A 16,731-nucleotide genomic window follows, 5' to 3' on the forward strand; every position below is an offset into this window, starting at 1 on the left:
ACTGTAGGCCTGCTTCCATAATCTCTAAGACGTTGGCAAACCTTCTATCAGACTACAGGACACTACAACACAGAATAAATCTATCTTAAAATGATTTTAATCCTAATCGTAATAAAGTAGCCCATTATATGAGATTGCAGATAGGATTTAACTGTGAACACTGTAATGAACCTTCGGGTTTTATAAATCATTGGATCGACCATCAGCTTCTCAATAAAGAATTATCCAAGAATTTTGGCGTAAATCCAAACAATAACTAAGTATTTGTACTTTTGCCAATGGATAGGCGGTCAAAGCTGTTACATATACAAGCCCTGTGGAGTCTGAGGTTTCTCAAAAAGCTATCAGTGGGCATAACGATTAACCTGAAACTGCGGCACTCATGCTGTATTACGGTGGCCCACTCGCTACGTCATTCTTTTTTTTTTTTTATCTCGGCGGCCATGCACAGTGCAGGATGACGTAACAGAGGGTAACGGGGTTTCCTCTGCACGAATTATATGCCAATATATAACCAGCTCTGTGACACTGAGAATGAATTTACAGCATGGATCCCTGTAATAATGGCTATTCACTCCTCTCATCGCCGAGTTTCTATTTGATTACATCTAGTTGGCACTTCCCGAATTTACGGAGAGAAAAATAAAAAAAGAAACGGTACATAAAACACAAATATCCACTCACTATGTGAAACAATTATAAATTACCCCAAAATGTACAGTTTCATTTGAAAAACATGCAAAAATAAATGTCGTTACTGAACAATGAACTCTAACTTAGGCCTGTATAGCCTACGTACAGACGCATTAAATCAAGGGTGTACAATAAAAAATAGACACATTTATGGCGAGGTGATGTTCTGGGCACCTGAACTTTGCCATATTTTGTCCCACTTACTTGCTTTCACTACTGAAAAACAACACCAAACCGATTCATGAGCATTTTATCGAGTTCCATATTTACTTTTCATAATTTTTGTACATGTCTCCGTAATTTTATTTTCGAAGACGATCCATCCTCTTTTTCTTATTTTAGTTGGAGTGAATGAAAACTTCCATTTTAATCGAGCCGACGAGATTTCAAACGCGTGCAAATATTTTTCAGTGGCTTTACATTCCCACAGACTTGAGAGTTTTCTAGGCTAACAAGACTGCAAAAATGTAATCCGAACACGAAAACACAGTGTTTCCACATGGGTTCTTTGCAAATTTCAATACCCGATCAACATAAAAACAATCATCGCCCTGATGACGGAGGCAGTATGACCTCTGAAACGTTGGTAAACATCGACCATACTACACGGCGCAACAACCCAGAAGACGGAAATCTTCAGACTCAGCGCCCTGATAATGGAGGCAGTATGACCTCTGAAACGTTGGTAAACATCGACCATACTACACGGCGCAACAACCCAGAAGACAGAAATCTTCAATATAAAAAGGGTTCATTCCCGTCAACTTTGACGGGTCATATGTATATATCGCTAATGATGAGTTTGGGTGGAAGGAATCGTGATTCGTGGCAGGTACTGAGGGAAGCTGCCCCCCCCCCCCCAAGACCCATCATTCCCAAGTTCAGGACCATTATCGGTCGCCTGCGGTAGGCCTTTTGCCTGGAGCACAGAGTGAAGATCTGGACCTTGCTAGGAGAGTTAATGTTTCCATAGCAACGGGCCGGGAGGGGGGGGCCTTATCCACGTGGAGACAGGGGGCCGCTCGTTAGGACTTATCAAACAGCGGCTGTCGCCTGCACAAGACATTCACACATTAACTATTGTGCGGCCATATTGGAATCCATCACACACTGTGATGTGCTCTCCCCTGCTCCCCCAGCATCTCGGTGGAGGAGGAGCACAGAGATACGGCCAGCACATTTCTGAAAGGGGAATGTTTGCGCATATTGGTCTTCGTTTGTTTCATATATGTTGTGTTTAGTTCACAGCTAATGGCCGCCGTGATAGCAGCATGGTTCTTGGTGTAAATCACTATAGAGTAAAGAGATTTGTGTAATGGTCTTCTAACTTGGTAACCTATTTAATGAAAGCACGGAGTAAGAAATAATTTAATCACTGGGATTAAGTACGAACCTTGTTACCATTTAACTATGAAGCCAATCCGTTTGGCTGTCTACCGTTAAACGTACCAGTACAACTATTAAAGTAATGGCAATGATATTCACTTACAAACCAATTTATCCACCTGTTTCGCCTCACCCATCTTATTCTAAGCTGCTGTAGCACAAATGAACGCAAAAGGAAAAGCACACAGCTTAAGTGTGGAGGTAATTTCCTATCATGACTGATACCGACGTGACCGCAGTGAACGTTGGAGCTGGAAGTGATGCCATTTCCACGCAGTAAGCTATAAGATTTTGTTTAGTTAATTTTTCTCAAGAAATAATGACATTACTCTGTACTTCCAGATAGCTCCTACAGATCCTTTATCGATTTGCATGCCATTTAATCTACTAAATTTACACCGGGAGTCTATGATATGGTGTTATAGGCCTCCTACTTACCCGACGAGGAAGAGGAAGACAAATGTCCATGGTTCGAGTTCTTCTCTGCGCGGTTCTGAGAATGGGGCTCTAAACCTGAAACAACGAAACATAAGATCACTCCGTTAACACCACGCCAATTACTGTCGGAGTCACATACAGCTTAAGTAGGTTAAAAGCAAAATATTAATTATAAGAACATTTAATTGCAATCATTGTCATCCGAATACTGATTAGAAATTTTACGGTATTTTATATATTCTTCTTCCTGTGGCTCTACAACCTAGTGCGGGTCTTGACCGCCCCCTTTCGGAGGTTTCTTAGTCTATTTTATACGCTACAAGCTTAATAAACTACTTGACAAGGCTATTTAGTCATTGGTCAGTGTGTCATTTTCAGAGTGTACATTTATTTCCGCATAGACGATGGATACTCTTTCCGTGCTACGAAACAGTATCTCATTTAGAATGACAGACGGCGGTGTTTTAATAATTTACTTGTAATACGAGCAATCTATTTCGAAAATAGAGGCTATATATTTGAATCACTTTACTATTAAATTATATATAAAATAGGGTTGTGATACAATTTAAAATAATCGCTGCCGCAATTGTTCATGCAAATACACTTAGCCACATCGTGAGGTTACGGTATCCGATCTACAGATCCTCCCATCAAGGACTTAGATCAGTGCTTCCCAAACCTGGGTAAATTACCCAAAAATGGGTAAAAGTGGTTTTTCTTTGGGTAACGACACACCCATTTCTGTGTGACTTGACTAAAACCCCCGATAGTGTTAATGGTTTTGCAGAGCAAATGATGGAGCTTAGGTCTTTCAGGTTAACAATTCACGATGAATATCCTGTTGTAGCTGGGGAGGCCGTGATGCAATTATTGCAGTTTCCGAGCACCTGCATGTGTGAAGTGGGATTTTCCACTCTTGTCTTCATAAAGAGCACGAAATGAAACTGTTTGCTGAACCCCGAATATGATGAGAGGTGTGCTCTGTCTCCAATTGCTCCAAATTTTACGGAACTAGTAAATAATATGGAGCAGTGGCATTACACTCATTAGCTGGGACCTGGGTGATGAAATATTCATGGTGAATAATTACCAAATTGTTTGTGGCTGCTAAAATGTTTAGAGATGTTTAAAATATGTTTTCTGTGCAGTTTGTGCTTTACCTACTTTGGGTCAAAAGGACGTTCTGATGAGCGGTTTTGGGTAATGAAGGAAAAAGTTTGGGAAGCAGTGACTTAGATCATTATGAGCAGCCGAAACACCAGGACCAAGGCTCGAACGGCGTACCCTGTATAGAAAATATACTTGGTGTGCCGAACGTGAGTAAGAAAAGCAGAAGAAAACAGAGATAACGGTAATATAAATCAAATTTCAACAAAAGAGAAAATCCTCATTTCCCGTCTCCCAAACGCATCATTTTCCTGCTGCAGGTCTTATCACTTCCCTGCCTGCTGTCGGCTAGACGCTGCAGGACAGTGTGTTCCGCAATGCGCGCAGGTTGAGGGAACGTGGAAGTGTTTACTCACCCAGTACAGAACCGTTTCACCACGTCTGAACTGACGAATGTGTCAGGAAAAACGGCACACATTTTGAAAACGTTTAAATGAGCGCCCAACTAAAAGTATGTTGCTACAGAAAGCCTATACTACCTGCTTCTTTTTTCAACAACTATGAAAGTTACAGACTGAATGCAAGCCTATTTGTGTATCGTCCGGTTATCAAAAAAGACAGCTGTAATCTATTCCCCTAAATATTTGTAAACGAGATGAGGTGTGTTTCATGTGAGGTTCAAACACAATATTATTAAACGTAATGAATAATACCCTGGAAATGACATGAACATCAACATTCAATTCCAAACACATTTAAACAAATAACATGTCATAACCACAATCAACTGTTCAGGGTATAAACAATTTAGGAAATGTACGTGTGCGAGATTACATTCCGCGCTGTCTTACTCGTCAATATGGCGATGTTGCAGTGGACTAGAGTTGTTCGTCCCAAACTCATGAGTTCGCACAACCGCCATGTTTGTTTCGGTGATAGGAATTTTCGTTTTTCAAGATGATATTTAAATAAGCCTTCTTTGTTTCGAATATTTCCGTGCTAACGTGTAATACTCTCTGTTAAAAACGCACGTGTACTTAGCGCTAGCTTTAACTGCTGAAACATGGCCATACACATTTCCTGCCCTTATCTTCTCAGACGACAAATAAGCAGTAAATACAGATCAGAAATGCTAGTCGTTCTGAACTACACTATTTCGTGCGGGGAGCGGGAAGTGTTAATATGGTTCCGACAAAGGGAAGAACTTTGGAACCTCAAAAGTTATAATACATTTAAATCATTAGGCCGTTGTTGAAATCAAATTCCGCAATTCGACTAAACGTTTGTCTGATTTTACAGAAAGTAAAAAATAAATAAATAAAATAATTGGAACGGAATTGTGTGAATCTTTATCTGATGGGGCTTGTGGAGTCTTATCGCTTTTATGACATCTTCAGCATGTTGTATTTCAGTTTCATATTATACGTCTAGGGGAGACAAAGTTAGGAAGCAAATGGGCAGGTTTTGAAATTCCGAGTTCCGAGAAGGGGGGACACATTACTGACTTGGCGTTTCCTTCGCCCGGACCGTGCGGGAAGTCACACTTTTCTCACCCCCCCCCCCCCCCCCCCAAACCACCTATTCCACTTTCCATCCACTTAAACATTCCTACTGCAGTATACTGCTCTGGGCAAACTTTATTTTTAGTGAATGAGACCTACACACAAGAGGCCACTTGGCAGACTTAGGGGACAATGGGGGATAGTATTAAAATGCATCTTCTAGAAACGGACTGAAGAATGTGAAATGGAATCTGCTGGCAGGGCTCAACGGCGCGAGTTCTTGTGAATACTAAAATGAATCATCAGGTGATGACTTCCTAACTGAGCAACTATCGACTTCTCAAAAAGGAATCTGTTCTATGGAGATATTTTTCCTCAAAGACGCATATTAAATTGTCCAATGTCCTAATGCCTATAACAAATGTAGTTAGATTTTCTATTACTTTCCAAAAACAGCAATGAGTCAGAAGCTTCTAAGACCGAGTACTCTCTGGTGTATCCAATGCCACCCAGTACAACTTAACAGTGAACTTTATGAACATCCTCCGAATCAGTTCAGGAATAGTAAAATTGCTATCATGGCAAATTACAAATGAAACCCAATTTACTAAGACTAAACATGAACAATTATCACAACTTCTAAAGTTTCTAAAATTGCTGAGATTATGGAAGTCATTTTCATAAGTTTGATTTCTATCGTTTCAGCCATTTAATTTAAAAGTAACTGCATTATTCGTGAGTGATTGCCACAATTAATATAAAACTGATTTTTTTCCTTTTATTCTGCATTTTCATTATCTTCTTCTTCTTCTTATCCCTTTTCTTATTCCACTATTCAAATTCTTTTATTTCCCATTTTCCTTCACTTCATTTGCCCTCAACCTCCTCCTCTTCTACGTGTCACCCCCTGAGGTGTTACTTGTGTTTCCAGCAGGTCAGTAATATCAAGCCAGTTCAGAGAGTACGCCCGTTCCTTAACCCGTTCTATTTTCTCTGAAGTTCCTATAATAAAAAATCATAATAGAGCTATACACATAATTCTGAGAAGGTTCTTGATACACTAAATTTATTCAGATGTCACGGACAGAAGGACACTGCCCCGCCCAATTATAGCAGGCTCCATCGAGGGCTTGCATACGATATAAAGCACAGAGCATGGAATTTGGGTGTACGGAGCGGACAGCGAATTCACAATTAAACCAATCAATCAATGACTAATTAGATTAGTGAAGTGAAAGATGAACGAAGAGATGATTAAATGGCCGGCTGAATAAACTGGGTGGTCGATAATAAATTAAAGAATGATTAGAAGAATACATGTAGGCTTAATGCATGAACGTTCAGATGAGTGAATTATACATGAATGAAAAAGCAGATAGATGAGTGTCTTTATTGATAAATGAACTAATAAATGTCAAAAAGAGATTGAATAAATCATGGACGGACTACTATAAATGTCTACATTGCTATAAAGCTAATTTAATATATGCTAGTTGTCCTTAAAAACTCTGTGATATTAATTATCTTAGTAATCAGTCAATTACGCTTAAAATACGTTGCTTGTAATCTAGTATAAATATTTACACTGCGCTAGGCTGCAGTAATGAATTCTGCATTATAAATAGCATGACTCAAGAAAATTTCTGAGCTTCTCTTTGAATTGGAGGAAATGAACGTGGAAAGATAAGTAAGTCTGTCCTGCCAAGGCGCAACCCGTCGTCGCTCTTAATTGTCAAGAGACACGTCGCTAATTTATCGACAACAATTATCTGGAAACGAGCAGAAAGTAGACAGAGACATCTAGAGACACAATCAACAGGAACTCTTATCGGCACACAACAATTTTTCTGCTTTTTCAAGAGGAAGAAACAGTTGCCGGATCCTGAATTGGAAAAATTACGTTTAGTAAAATGGAAGCATAAAAAAAAGGGAAATACATGAAAATGTCAAAGTTACAAGATGGAAAAACAGTAGCGTACAAATAAACTGTCAAGCGATAAATAGGCCTTTAGAAACAGGGCAAAGATATATGAAGTTCATAGCGAGAGACTACTCAAGCAAAGCGTTCATCAGGAAATAAGGATCTACAAACGTTAAAACGTGTAATAAAGGAAGTCCTTATAGCGAACATGTTCTTTTAAATGCTTCCATCCACAAAGACAAATGTATTCTAGCTTGTACGGCTAATGTTTTGCAATATATTTTGAAAATTTTATAAAACTGCACACAACAGGGAACACGCATACAAAAAATGTTATTCTTCGTTAAACGTACATGATAATTTTATAAATTATCTTAAGAATTAATATATACCACAATATATAACTTTTATATATTGCGGTACATATATTTCTTAAGAAAATTTATCACGTTGGATTTTATAGACCTACACATTTAATGTAGTATTGCCGTAATAGAGAATTTCATCAGAATCCATTCGGGTAGTACCGGAGTTGAATCACGCGAACGTAGTTTACAGACACACCTCTCAGCTATGCAAAACTCCACGGGGTAGAATCATTCTGGTGAAGCTAAGAGTACGTTCAACTACTCAAGATATTCCCTGCCTTTTATAGAACTCAAAGGTTCATTGAGGAAATTAGATGAAGAAACGTGTCGCCATCTCTCAACGCTTAAAGCTAACTATATGTGACTTTCCAGCAACAAGAATTATAAGTTACCGTGCAAACATTTTAAAGAACAACATTGAGAGGGTTCAGAAAGTCAAAAAAGCCATTATGACGCAGAAATCTACTTTTCGTTATAAAATATAGAACCCAGGTTGAAAAGCACATTACATTTTGTGTGAATTCTCTCAGCAGGAGAAAAAGTACTCTAAATATAAATATTGGTTTGCATTTTATAATTCACTGGCATCTGTACTCTGATATTGCTCTACGTGGGAAACTGTAGCTGGTGTAATGGAGATGTTCCGCTTTCTGAGCGCACTCCAGTAATGTCCATTTATTAAGATGGGGGCAATCAAACATATTGTGTGGCGCGTGAGGGTGTGATGACGAGCTGCCGTCTGCTGCTGGTGTTCCCAAATGCAGAGCGCACAAGTCACTCACATCTACGTATGTTCGTTAATTGAAGCATACCAACAAAGCGATAACATTCAGTCGGAGAGAGATCGACAGATAGACACTGAAAAATGGATGGATGGATGGATGGATGGACAGATATAAGTGCAGACAGACAGAGATATATGAATAGGCAGAAAGACATACAGACAGATATAAGAGACTTGATGGGGGGAAAAACAGGTGACACTACATACGTTCATTATGGAAAACTTGAACAGGGTAAATTTTGAAGACAAACCTTACAGACAAAACACTCATACAAAAATATGGAGTGTAACTTTAATATTATTATTTCGGTAGCAAGAGGCACCCGGAGAGAAGAATAAATTTAGTAGGAGTAATAATAATAATAATAATAATATTTCTCGTAAGCTGGAGTTTAGAACACTCTCTTTTTAAGTGGCAAACGCCTGACAATTACCGCGACAAATCTGACTACGCTGGTTGTCATGTGACTTGGTAATGAAATCGACGTCCCTTCGCTTCCTGTCTTCTTGGTTCCACTGACGCAATTTTCCCTCTCCGCGGGACACATTCGCTGTCTTTTCACAGCATTGATTAATAGTTAAAGTGTAGTGTTGGGCCCTCCCGATACCACCCCACCCCCCACCCCTGCAAACGCCTCTCTTGCGCTGAGGGGAGATTTAGTTGATCCGATAAAGGGAGATCTGGGGTAGTTTATACTGCACACAGGGGTGCTACCCCACAACACAGAAAAGTGTAGCGTTAAGGAGAATAGGCGAGCCTGAAAGTAGTAAGTGAGCTGGCGAAGTCCATAGTCCACTGTCCACAGCAAACCAAGCATTTTTCTTTTTAACTCTTTCAACAGCTCTGTCCCATTCAGTGCGACACTTTTGAAAGTCAAACTGTCATACGATTAACATTTCTGCATAACCTATTCGAAAAACGTGGTGAAAGAAATTTTCAGTCTTAACTTATGCTCGTACTTTTATCCCCCCGAATTTTATGTAGGCCTCGTAAAACTAATTTATTTCGTTACGCTTTTAGAAGCATCAACAGAAGTACTATTACCTTTTGGCTGGTGGGGATATTTCGCGACTGTGCAGTTTTTCCTTGTAAATATCATTCCACCGCTGGTACACATTCACTCATGTATCATCTGGAGGGGTAGGCAATGGACCCGTTAGCGGCCTCATTTTCACAGGGAGAGTCTCACCACATTGCAACAGCAATAAGCATAATACACGTTACGTGTGTATCTTAGTGGAATAGGGAAATGTTGACTGTTTGCTCCAAATCTCAAAACTTTTAGATCAAGTTCAGTCCTTTCTGAATCCTTAATAACAGTGATTTCTTTCCCCCACATACGTGCAAAATGCATGAATTTTTGACACCCCTGTGTGAATACTGGAATAAATATCAGAGTGAGTATGTTAACTTACATAGTGGGAAGTACAGCTGGTATTACCAACGTATCAGTCACAAATTGTCCATTGTAATCACTTGATATGTGTTTGTTGGCCCCTTGAACATATTCATATTGATTCAGAGGAACAATGATATAAATCCCATTGTGTGTGTTCGTGAACATGTATACACTTCGGAATTAACCGTCGGACTTTTATAAAAGCTTATACGAATATCATTCCTTTAGAAGTCACTTCATCTTCGTAGCTTTAAATCCCTACTATTAATAATTCCAACATGGAGACAGTGCGAATTATTGACATGTATTCGAAATTAACCAAGGTAATTCGTTTTACGAAATGAAAGGAATGCAAAGAAGGTAACTTTTGTTTACTGTCGTCTTCTGGGTAGTGACACTGTATATTCTTGCACTTTGTTACAAACGTTTTGGAGGAAGGTATCGCCCCCAATTCCAGAAGAAGGGGAGAAGTTTGTAGGCATCTACAAGACTGCAGGACCTCACAGCCCACAAGATCAAAATCGATACCTTCACGGCCGTCAGAAACTCAAGTCTCAGAACGGACGATATTCGTCTTGGGTAATTTTTCTTGGAACGTAAAGCAATGGAACCCTTGAAAAACCTACTTAGTTTTAATCTTATCACAAGTGATTCTATTAAATGTTTAAAATTACAAAGTGGGGAATCGAGTAAAATCCTCAACATAAGCCTCACAATTTTCTGCTACAGGGATATCTATGTTAGTGGTTACTGTGTACAGAAATACATAACTGAGTTGTACAATTAAACCTATTAGCCTAATTGGGGGGGGGGGGGGTTCAAATCATGACCGGGTTATCGGTCACCTTCAAGCAACCTCGTCGTGCTTTCCCTCATTCTCTCCAATCATCAAATATGCCACAACTGTCTCCTACGTCCTTCCATACTCACCATGTATGGCATTCTTACCATCTCATCTCAACATATGCCATATATAATCGATGGACTTAATGTAACGTCGTTAAATAACCTAAGACTCGATCATAAATCAAATTCCTATATGTTTTCCGCATGATCTCTACAAATCAGAAAGTTCTCTATGAAACAGCCCTAATACCATAAAAGTGTAAGAATCATGAAGCTCCTAGTTCATTTATCTACCGTGTCACTTTATACTGTCAACACTGCAACACATAATGAGAGCAAATTTTGAAGATTTAATTTTTTAAACCTTATGTGCACTACAGTAAGCTAAGAACATATTCTAAGCAAACGGTAACGTCTTTTAATCACAACTTTACTGCTGATATAATTGTCTTCCTTGAAGATAAATCAAGAAAAAATCCCTCGTCTTTCACACTTAAAGACGACACAAGTTACACTAATTAAATTCAGCTTATTTTAAATGATTCTAAAAATTCCTGCCTCCAAAGAGTTTCACTTTTTTGAAATTCTAATTAAGGACAAAACATAAAAATAACACTTTTGTAAAACAGTTTTAGCGAAATATTTTGCTATAAACAAGACTCCACCCCCAAATCTCTCTCCCTTTAATTAATGCGAACTATTTTAATTTCTAGAAGAAACCCTGAAAACAATAATAAAAAACTCGGTAACCCCCTGCCCCCACTAATGACCCCCGAAAGGCATCCCTTTTTACATCATATTTCTTTCTCTGCGTCTGAAGTTTCAGCTCCCTCGTCCGTTTACTTTGATTCATTCCCTGCTAGAAAGTTTTCTTTCCCAGGCGGTGCGAAGTGATTACGGGGGCGGGGGTGGAAGGAGGTGCATGGGGGTTGGAAGACGAATCGCACAACGCCTTGCTTTATTACCGCCTCCCAGTCTCACTTCTTTCCCTCCCACGGCAGAACTTCCGGGTTGTTGCCATGGGAACCGACTGGGATGTGGTCTCATTGTGCCCGGACCCAGCACCGAGAAGAAAAGGAACGCTTATACTGATGAATCCCACTTGCAGGTTCGTCCACGGGGTAGCATAATGCTTTTCGTGCCTAACGACTGCTGACCCGTGGGGTTTTATTTAAAGAAACTCTTGTCAGTCAGTTCGATATGCCGTTTCTTAGTTTGTTAGTTGGTTACAGATAACGGAAGATTTTTTTGTCACTTTAGTTTAAAATAATTTCTATTCATAAACTCCTTGGTACAATGAGTCTCATAGCTAGTTAAAAAGTTCCTTGCTTTCATGGAATCCCAAGTTTCATCACTGTATTCATAATATCCCACCACTGAACACTAACCTGAGACAGTTCAATTCACTCCACTCATTCATTCACACACTATTTTCTTAATATCCATTTCAATATTATCCTTATATATATATGCCTACGTCTCCCAATTGCTCTCTCCCCTTCAAAATTTTCGGTCAAAAATTTGTAATCATTAAATATTCATTTATAAATGTCTCGTGCACTTCATGTTTCATCCAAGTTTTCTATACGATACCGGCTTAAGAGCGTCGAGCGGTGACAAAGACGTCACGTAGGTCGGTAAAAAGCGACGGTCACATGCCGGCCAATAATAATAATAATGTTATTAATTAACGCCAGTATCTGAATAATATAAGATAAACAAATCTGGACTATATACATATCTCCACTGCCTGCAAAAAAATCGGAAACAGAAGTTAGAATTCCAGGTATGCTGCAGAAAGCACTTTGATACGCTAATATTTCTGTAAAACAATAAATCTTTTTACAAAACCACTGACCTTTGTTATTTCAACTAACGTTGAGGCGCAGTGGTTGGCTTTTCTGTTTCCTGTTCAGAGTTCCGGGTTTCGAGTCTCGGTCTGTAGATGGGACAACCTGGTTGAGATTTATATGGCTATTTTCCTATAGTCCCTTCATAGAAATTACGGGAAAGTGCCTTAAATTAGGCCATGACCGTATCGTTCAACTTATTTTCCAACCATTCTATTAAACGCTACGTGACACACGCAGTTGAAATAGCATATTAAATAATCCAATAATAAACAGATCTTTTAACAAAATACCGAAAACGTTATAATACAATCGTAAGATACAATAAGATGTTTAATAAAGTCTAATGCAATAGACGTGTTTTTTTACCCAAAAGTCGAGGCCGATTGATTAATGCTCTTGCTCCATATTCAGGAGATCCTGGGTTAAAATCTTGGCCCGGAGACTGGCTACCCTGAATGTGGTTTTCCTCATGCCCTCTAGGGAAATGCCGGGATAGTGCCTTAAATTAGACCACGGCCACTTACTTCCTAACCTAACATCATTTTCATTCATTTAATCGTCCTATTATTCGACACTATGCAGTCTGAACTACTGACAGTGTCGTTAAATAACCCATAAATAAGTATATAAATGAGTAAGAAATAAATGGCCACATTTGTAACAAGCAGAAGTATCGCGTTCCCCTGCACACTGCGAGACTACTAAGGGTCAGATGCTATGGATACTGTACTAATTGATCTCTCAGATTGATGGTTCGATCTGGTGGCCTTCTCCTCCCTCACATTAATTGCTAGCACCGGAACCCTGCTGCAGCCATTTCGACGTCATGATTATTGATACGGGATTGAACCAGACACGAGTTTCCTGAAAAACACAGCAACGAAGCGAGCAGAAAAATATTCGTTTTGTGACAAACCTTTGATTTGTTTTGTATAACCAACAACGGAAACAGAGTCGGGATTACATTCAATCGCTTCAGAAATCTGTTAAAAATACCATAATGCAAGTCAGTGTTCCTCAGCTGGTCGGTCCCGAAATTCTAGTATTCCTCAGACATTTACGACAGCTGGAATATTATTATTTCACGAGTGAAGACGTCAAGTTCTAGCATGAGCGAAGAACATCTTATGGGCCCGACCATGTCTGTCTGTCTGATTTCTTGCAGTCTCTCACTAGTTACGAAGAAGATGATTACATTCATTTTCGTTTCATACCGACAAGAATGTTCTGGAAAACTGAAATTATGTATACGCCTTCGTGCATTTTTAAAAGACAATGTTCAATACCGGTAATTATAATGACTGCTATTTTAATTCTTCAGATCATAAAGTTTTAGGTTCGGTCGCAACATAGTTGCAAAAATGCGCCTATTAACTTGGTTATGTATGTTTATCTGTCTGTCTGTCAGTCCGCATGTAACAATTCGACAACAGCCGAAAGTAATTTCATGACACTTATATAATAAGGAGTCTTACTAAACTTGGTCGAAACATTAGAATTGTAGTTTTAATCGGACAATAACGCGCATATTACACGAAGACCTACATGCATTTCTTCGCGCGGAAGAAACCAGATGGGGAATCCACATGCTAACTTGCTGACGATGGTTATCCCGGAAACCCCAGCCGTGGAGGAATCTTCCGCGATGTCAACATCCTGCCAGACAGGTGCCAGGTAGACAGACACGCCACTCGTACAAATATAATGCACTCTGGACAACTTTAATGCCACTAGTGCTGTTCGAAGAGGTAAACTATCAAATTTTGACGAACGTTCCAAAACTGTTGCTCTATGCGTACATTTCCTGACTGGTTTCTGATAAGAGGAATGCTGAGAAAGGAAATATAGACAGGCACTGTCAGAAACCCATCACTCCATAAGCATCTACTAATTATTGTAATTACTGCCGAGGCCTGAAACATGACTGGATTTCACAGACGCGTGTGTATACTCACTGTGCGTCCTTTTGTCGGAGACGGAGGACATGGCGTCGTCCCTTCGGGTGTCCTGTAGCAGATCTTGTGTCGCAGCATTGTTACGCGGAGGTGGTGCGAAAGGCGAGCTGGCGAGGTCGCTGAAGGCGCTGGACGCTGCCAAGTAGCTGCCCCGGTCCTGGAGCGCCGCCTTGGCCTTCTCTACAGACTGCTTGAGCTGCTCGAAAGTGGAGGAGTTGCAGGCGAACCGATAGGCACATCCCGCGGCCCAGTCACCCGCCGTGCCACTCAGCCCAGCACTCATGCAGTCCTCGCTCTTGATGGCAGGCATCGCGGGCGGACACGCAGCTGCCACCCGCTTCAGGTCCAGAGCGCTCTGGTAGGAGCACGAGCTCTCGTACATGCCGAGTTCCAGTGCCAGCTCCACCTGCAACAGACAATAACAGTGTGTACACAGACGTAGGTCCACCTGCAATAGAAGTTCCTACTGTTGACAATAGCAAAGTGTACGCAGACGTAGTTCCATCAGCAGAGTGCATGTAGAACAGGCCTATCATTGATAACTTCACCTGTGACGAAAGTTCCAGTTGTTTAGAGCAGCAGGATTTATGTCTATGCAAAATTTCGTTGAAAGTTACTTTTTCAGCAGTACATTTACTACGAAAGTAATAGTTAAGCAGTGCTGCATATGCTCTATACAAATCTTGGACGTCCAACGTGAAATTAAATTCAATGGAAATATCTGAACACAAGGAGAATGAAGTAGGCCCTAAATCAGCTGTTTAGAATATTATATATAACAAGTAATTTCCTGGTTTATACGTGTAGCATGTTATTGTAAGGATATGAAAGTATAGGATATGACGTGGTGGGTATGTGGCTAGGGTAAGGAGAGACCGGAAATGCATATGTAATTTCGGGTGGGAAAACCTCGTATAGAACGTCCACGTACAGCGCCGAGAATGATATAGAAATATAACATTAAGATGCATGTTAGGGAAGTTGGTTGTAAGAATTTGAGGTAGATGGAATTGGCTCAAAATCGTTTCCAGTTGCGGCACTTGTTATATTGGCTGTTTCAGTCTGTACGAACGTACACAAATGGCAAAAGAAATGTGTAATAATTATCAATTCTTTAGTTCTTAAAGTTCTCACCATATATACTGAAATATGTAAATTAAACCGGACGTAATAAGTTCTTCGCAGATACCGTTTAATGCAGCGTTTCTCAACCTATGGTACGCGAGCAAATATTGAGTGGTACGCGAACTAAGTAAGAAAATCAAAAGATAATATTAATTTCAATAAGTTTTCCCTGAACGTATTTCGTTAGTGGTACATTTAATGTGTTAAATTAGAATTAGTGGTGCGCCAACGAAAAAGGGTGAGAACCCCTGGTTTAATGCACACGGCTACTTAAATCTGGCGTCACTGCTGTCATTAATACAAAGCAGTCAACGGATACATACATAGATTATGTACACTCATTAAAGTCTTAAATATTATTGTTTCAGTACAGTTTACGGGCTACTTCGACAACATTCGTAGGAGTTCTTATTATAAAATGTACTTGGTCAACGGGAATATACATTCATGATACTGTCATAATAAACATTCCTAGAAATTTAATTGTTTAAGTATAATTTCCCATAAAAACCACGTAGAAGACTGGTCATTATCGCCAGTTCCTTATAAGCTGCGGAAAGTGGGCTAACACACAAGAAGGTCCATGTGACTCGGGGGTGATGCAGGTTTAAGGTATGCGTACTATGTGTGCGACCAATTGAAACCTCATGCCCTACGAACGTCGACCGGGGAAAGATAAAAAATTGAAATATGTGAACCGAAGCGCCCGGCCGTGACCCGGCAAGCCCCAACCCCCTCACTAAATCAGAGTGATGGACCCGATTTACCCTATTGCCTCACGACCCCTGGTTGTGACTCTTCAACGAGAGGGTGACCGGTGTTCGAAGAACCGGGAAGAAGGGGAGGAGCGATATATCGATAATAAAATCTAAAGTATGTTCTATATATGGGAGTCGAACGTACGGACAGTAGCCTATGAATGTACTGTATTATCGATGCTTCGATAAAAGCTGGGCCACGCACCTGCAAGACACACGCGGGCAGCCATGCTCTACGACATAATGGGTTCCTAGAAGCAGCGTCGTGAAACGGACGGTTCTCTTCCATATACGAAATATTAAAAATGGTTACATTCCTGGCTACGGGAAATAAAAACCATTCTTTACGCACCAAATTAAAGCACAGTATCTATCTGCTTGTCTGCTGTCCGCAAAGGGACCGTCTCCAGCACTTTCTTTCTTTCCCCGTGGCTCTAAAGTTCTTGGAGAATACAGACCGTCTCTTTGTTGGAGATTTTGAAACCGTCGCAAGGCCTTGCCTACACAGGAGAGACTATAACTGGCATGTGTTTCATTACTGAATGAATTTCGATTAAATTTATTGCTGTAGGAATCAACATTAAAAATTTAC

At 40.0% G+C, this 16,731-nt stretch overlaps 1 protein-coding gene across 3 annotated transcripts in view; it reads right to left on the minus strand.

Moving 5' to 3' along the window:
• Ets65A (DNA-binding protein D-ETS-3) overlaps positions 1–16,731 on the minus strand; it is a 149,072-nt gene that overhangs the window by 78,890 nt on the left and 53,451 nt on the right. For all 3 annotated transcript variants that reach the window (XR_015534565.1, XM_087346598.1, XM_087346599.1), the window contains 2 exons: positions 14,257–14,662; positions 2,518–2,592 (listed from right to left, as the gene is read on the minus strand). Coding sequence is in view for 2 of the 3 variants with exons in the window: in XM_087346598.1 (XP_087202724.1) it covers positions 2,518–2,592; positions 14,257–14,638 (457 nt within the window). In the remaining variant the exon portion in view is untranslated. The remainder of the gene's footprint in view (positions 1–2,517; positions 2,593–14,256; positions 14,663–16,731) is intronic.

Source organism: Zootermopsis nevadensis, unplaced genomic scaffold (assembly GCF_977971745.1).
Source record: "Zootermopsis nevadensis isolate Lab colony 2312 unplaced genomic scaffold, Znev_1.0 Znev_ptg000010l, whole genome shotgun sequence".
Lineage (NCBI taxonomy): Eukaryota > Metazoa > Arthropoda > Insecta > Blattodea > Termopsidae > Zootermopsis > Zootermopsis nevadensis.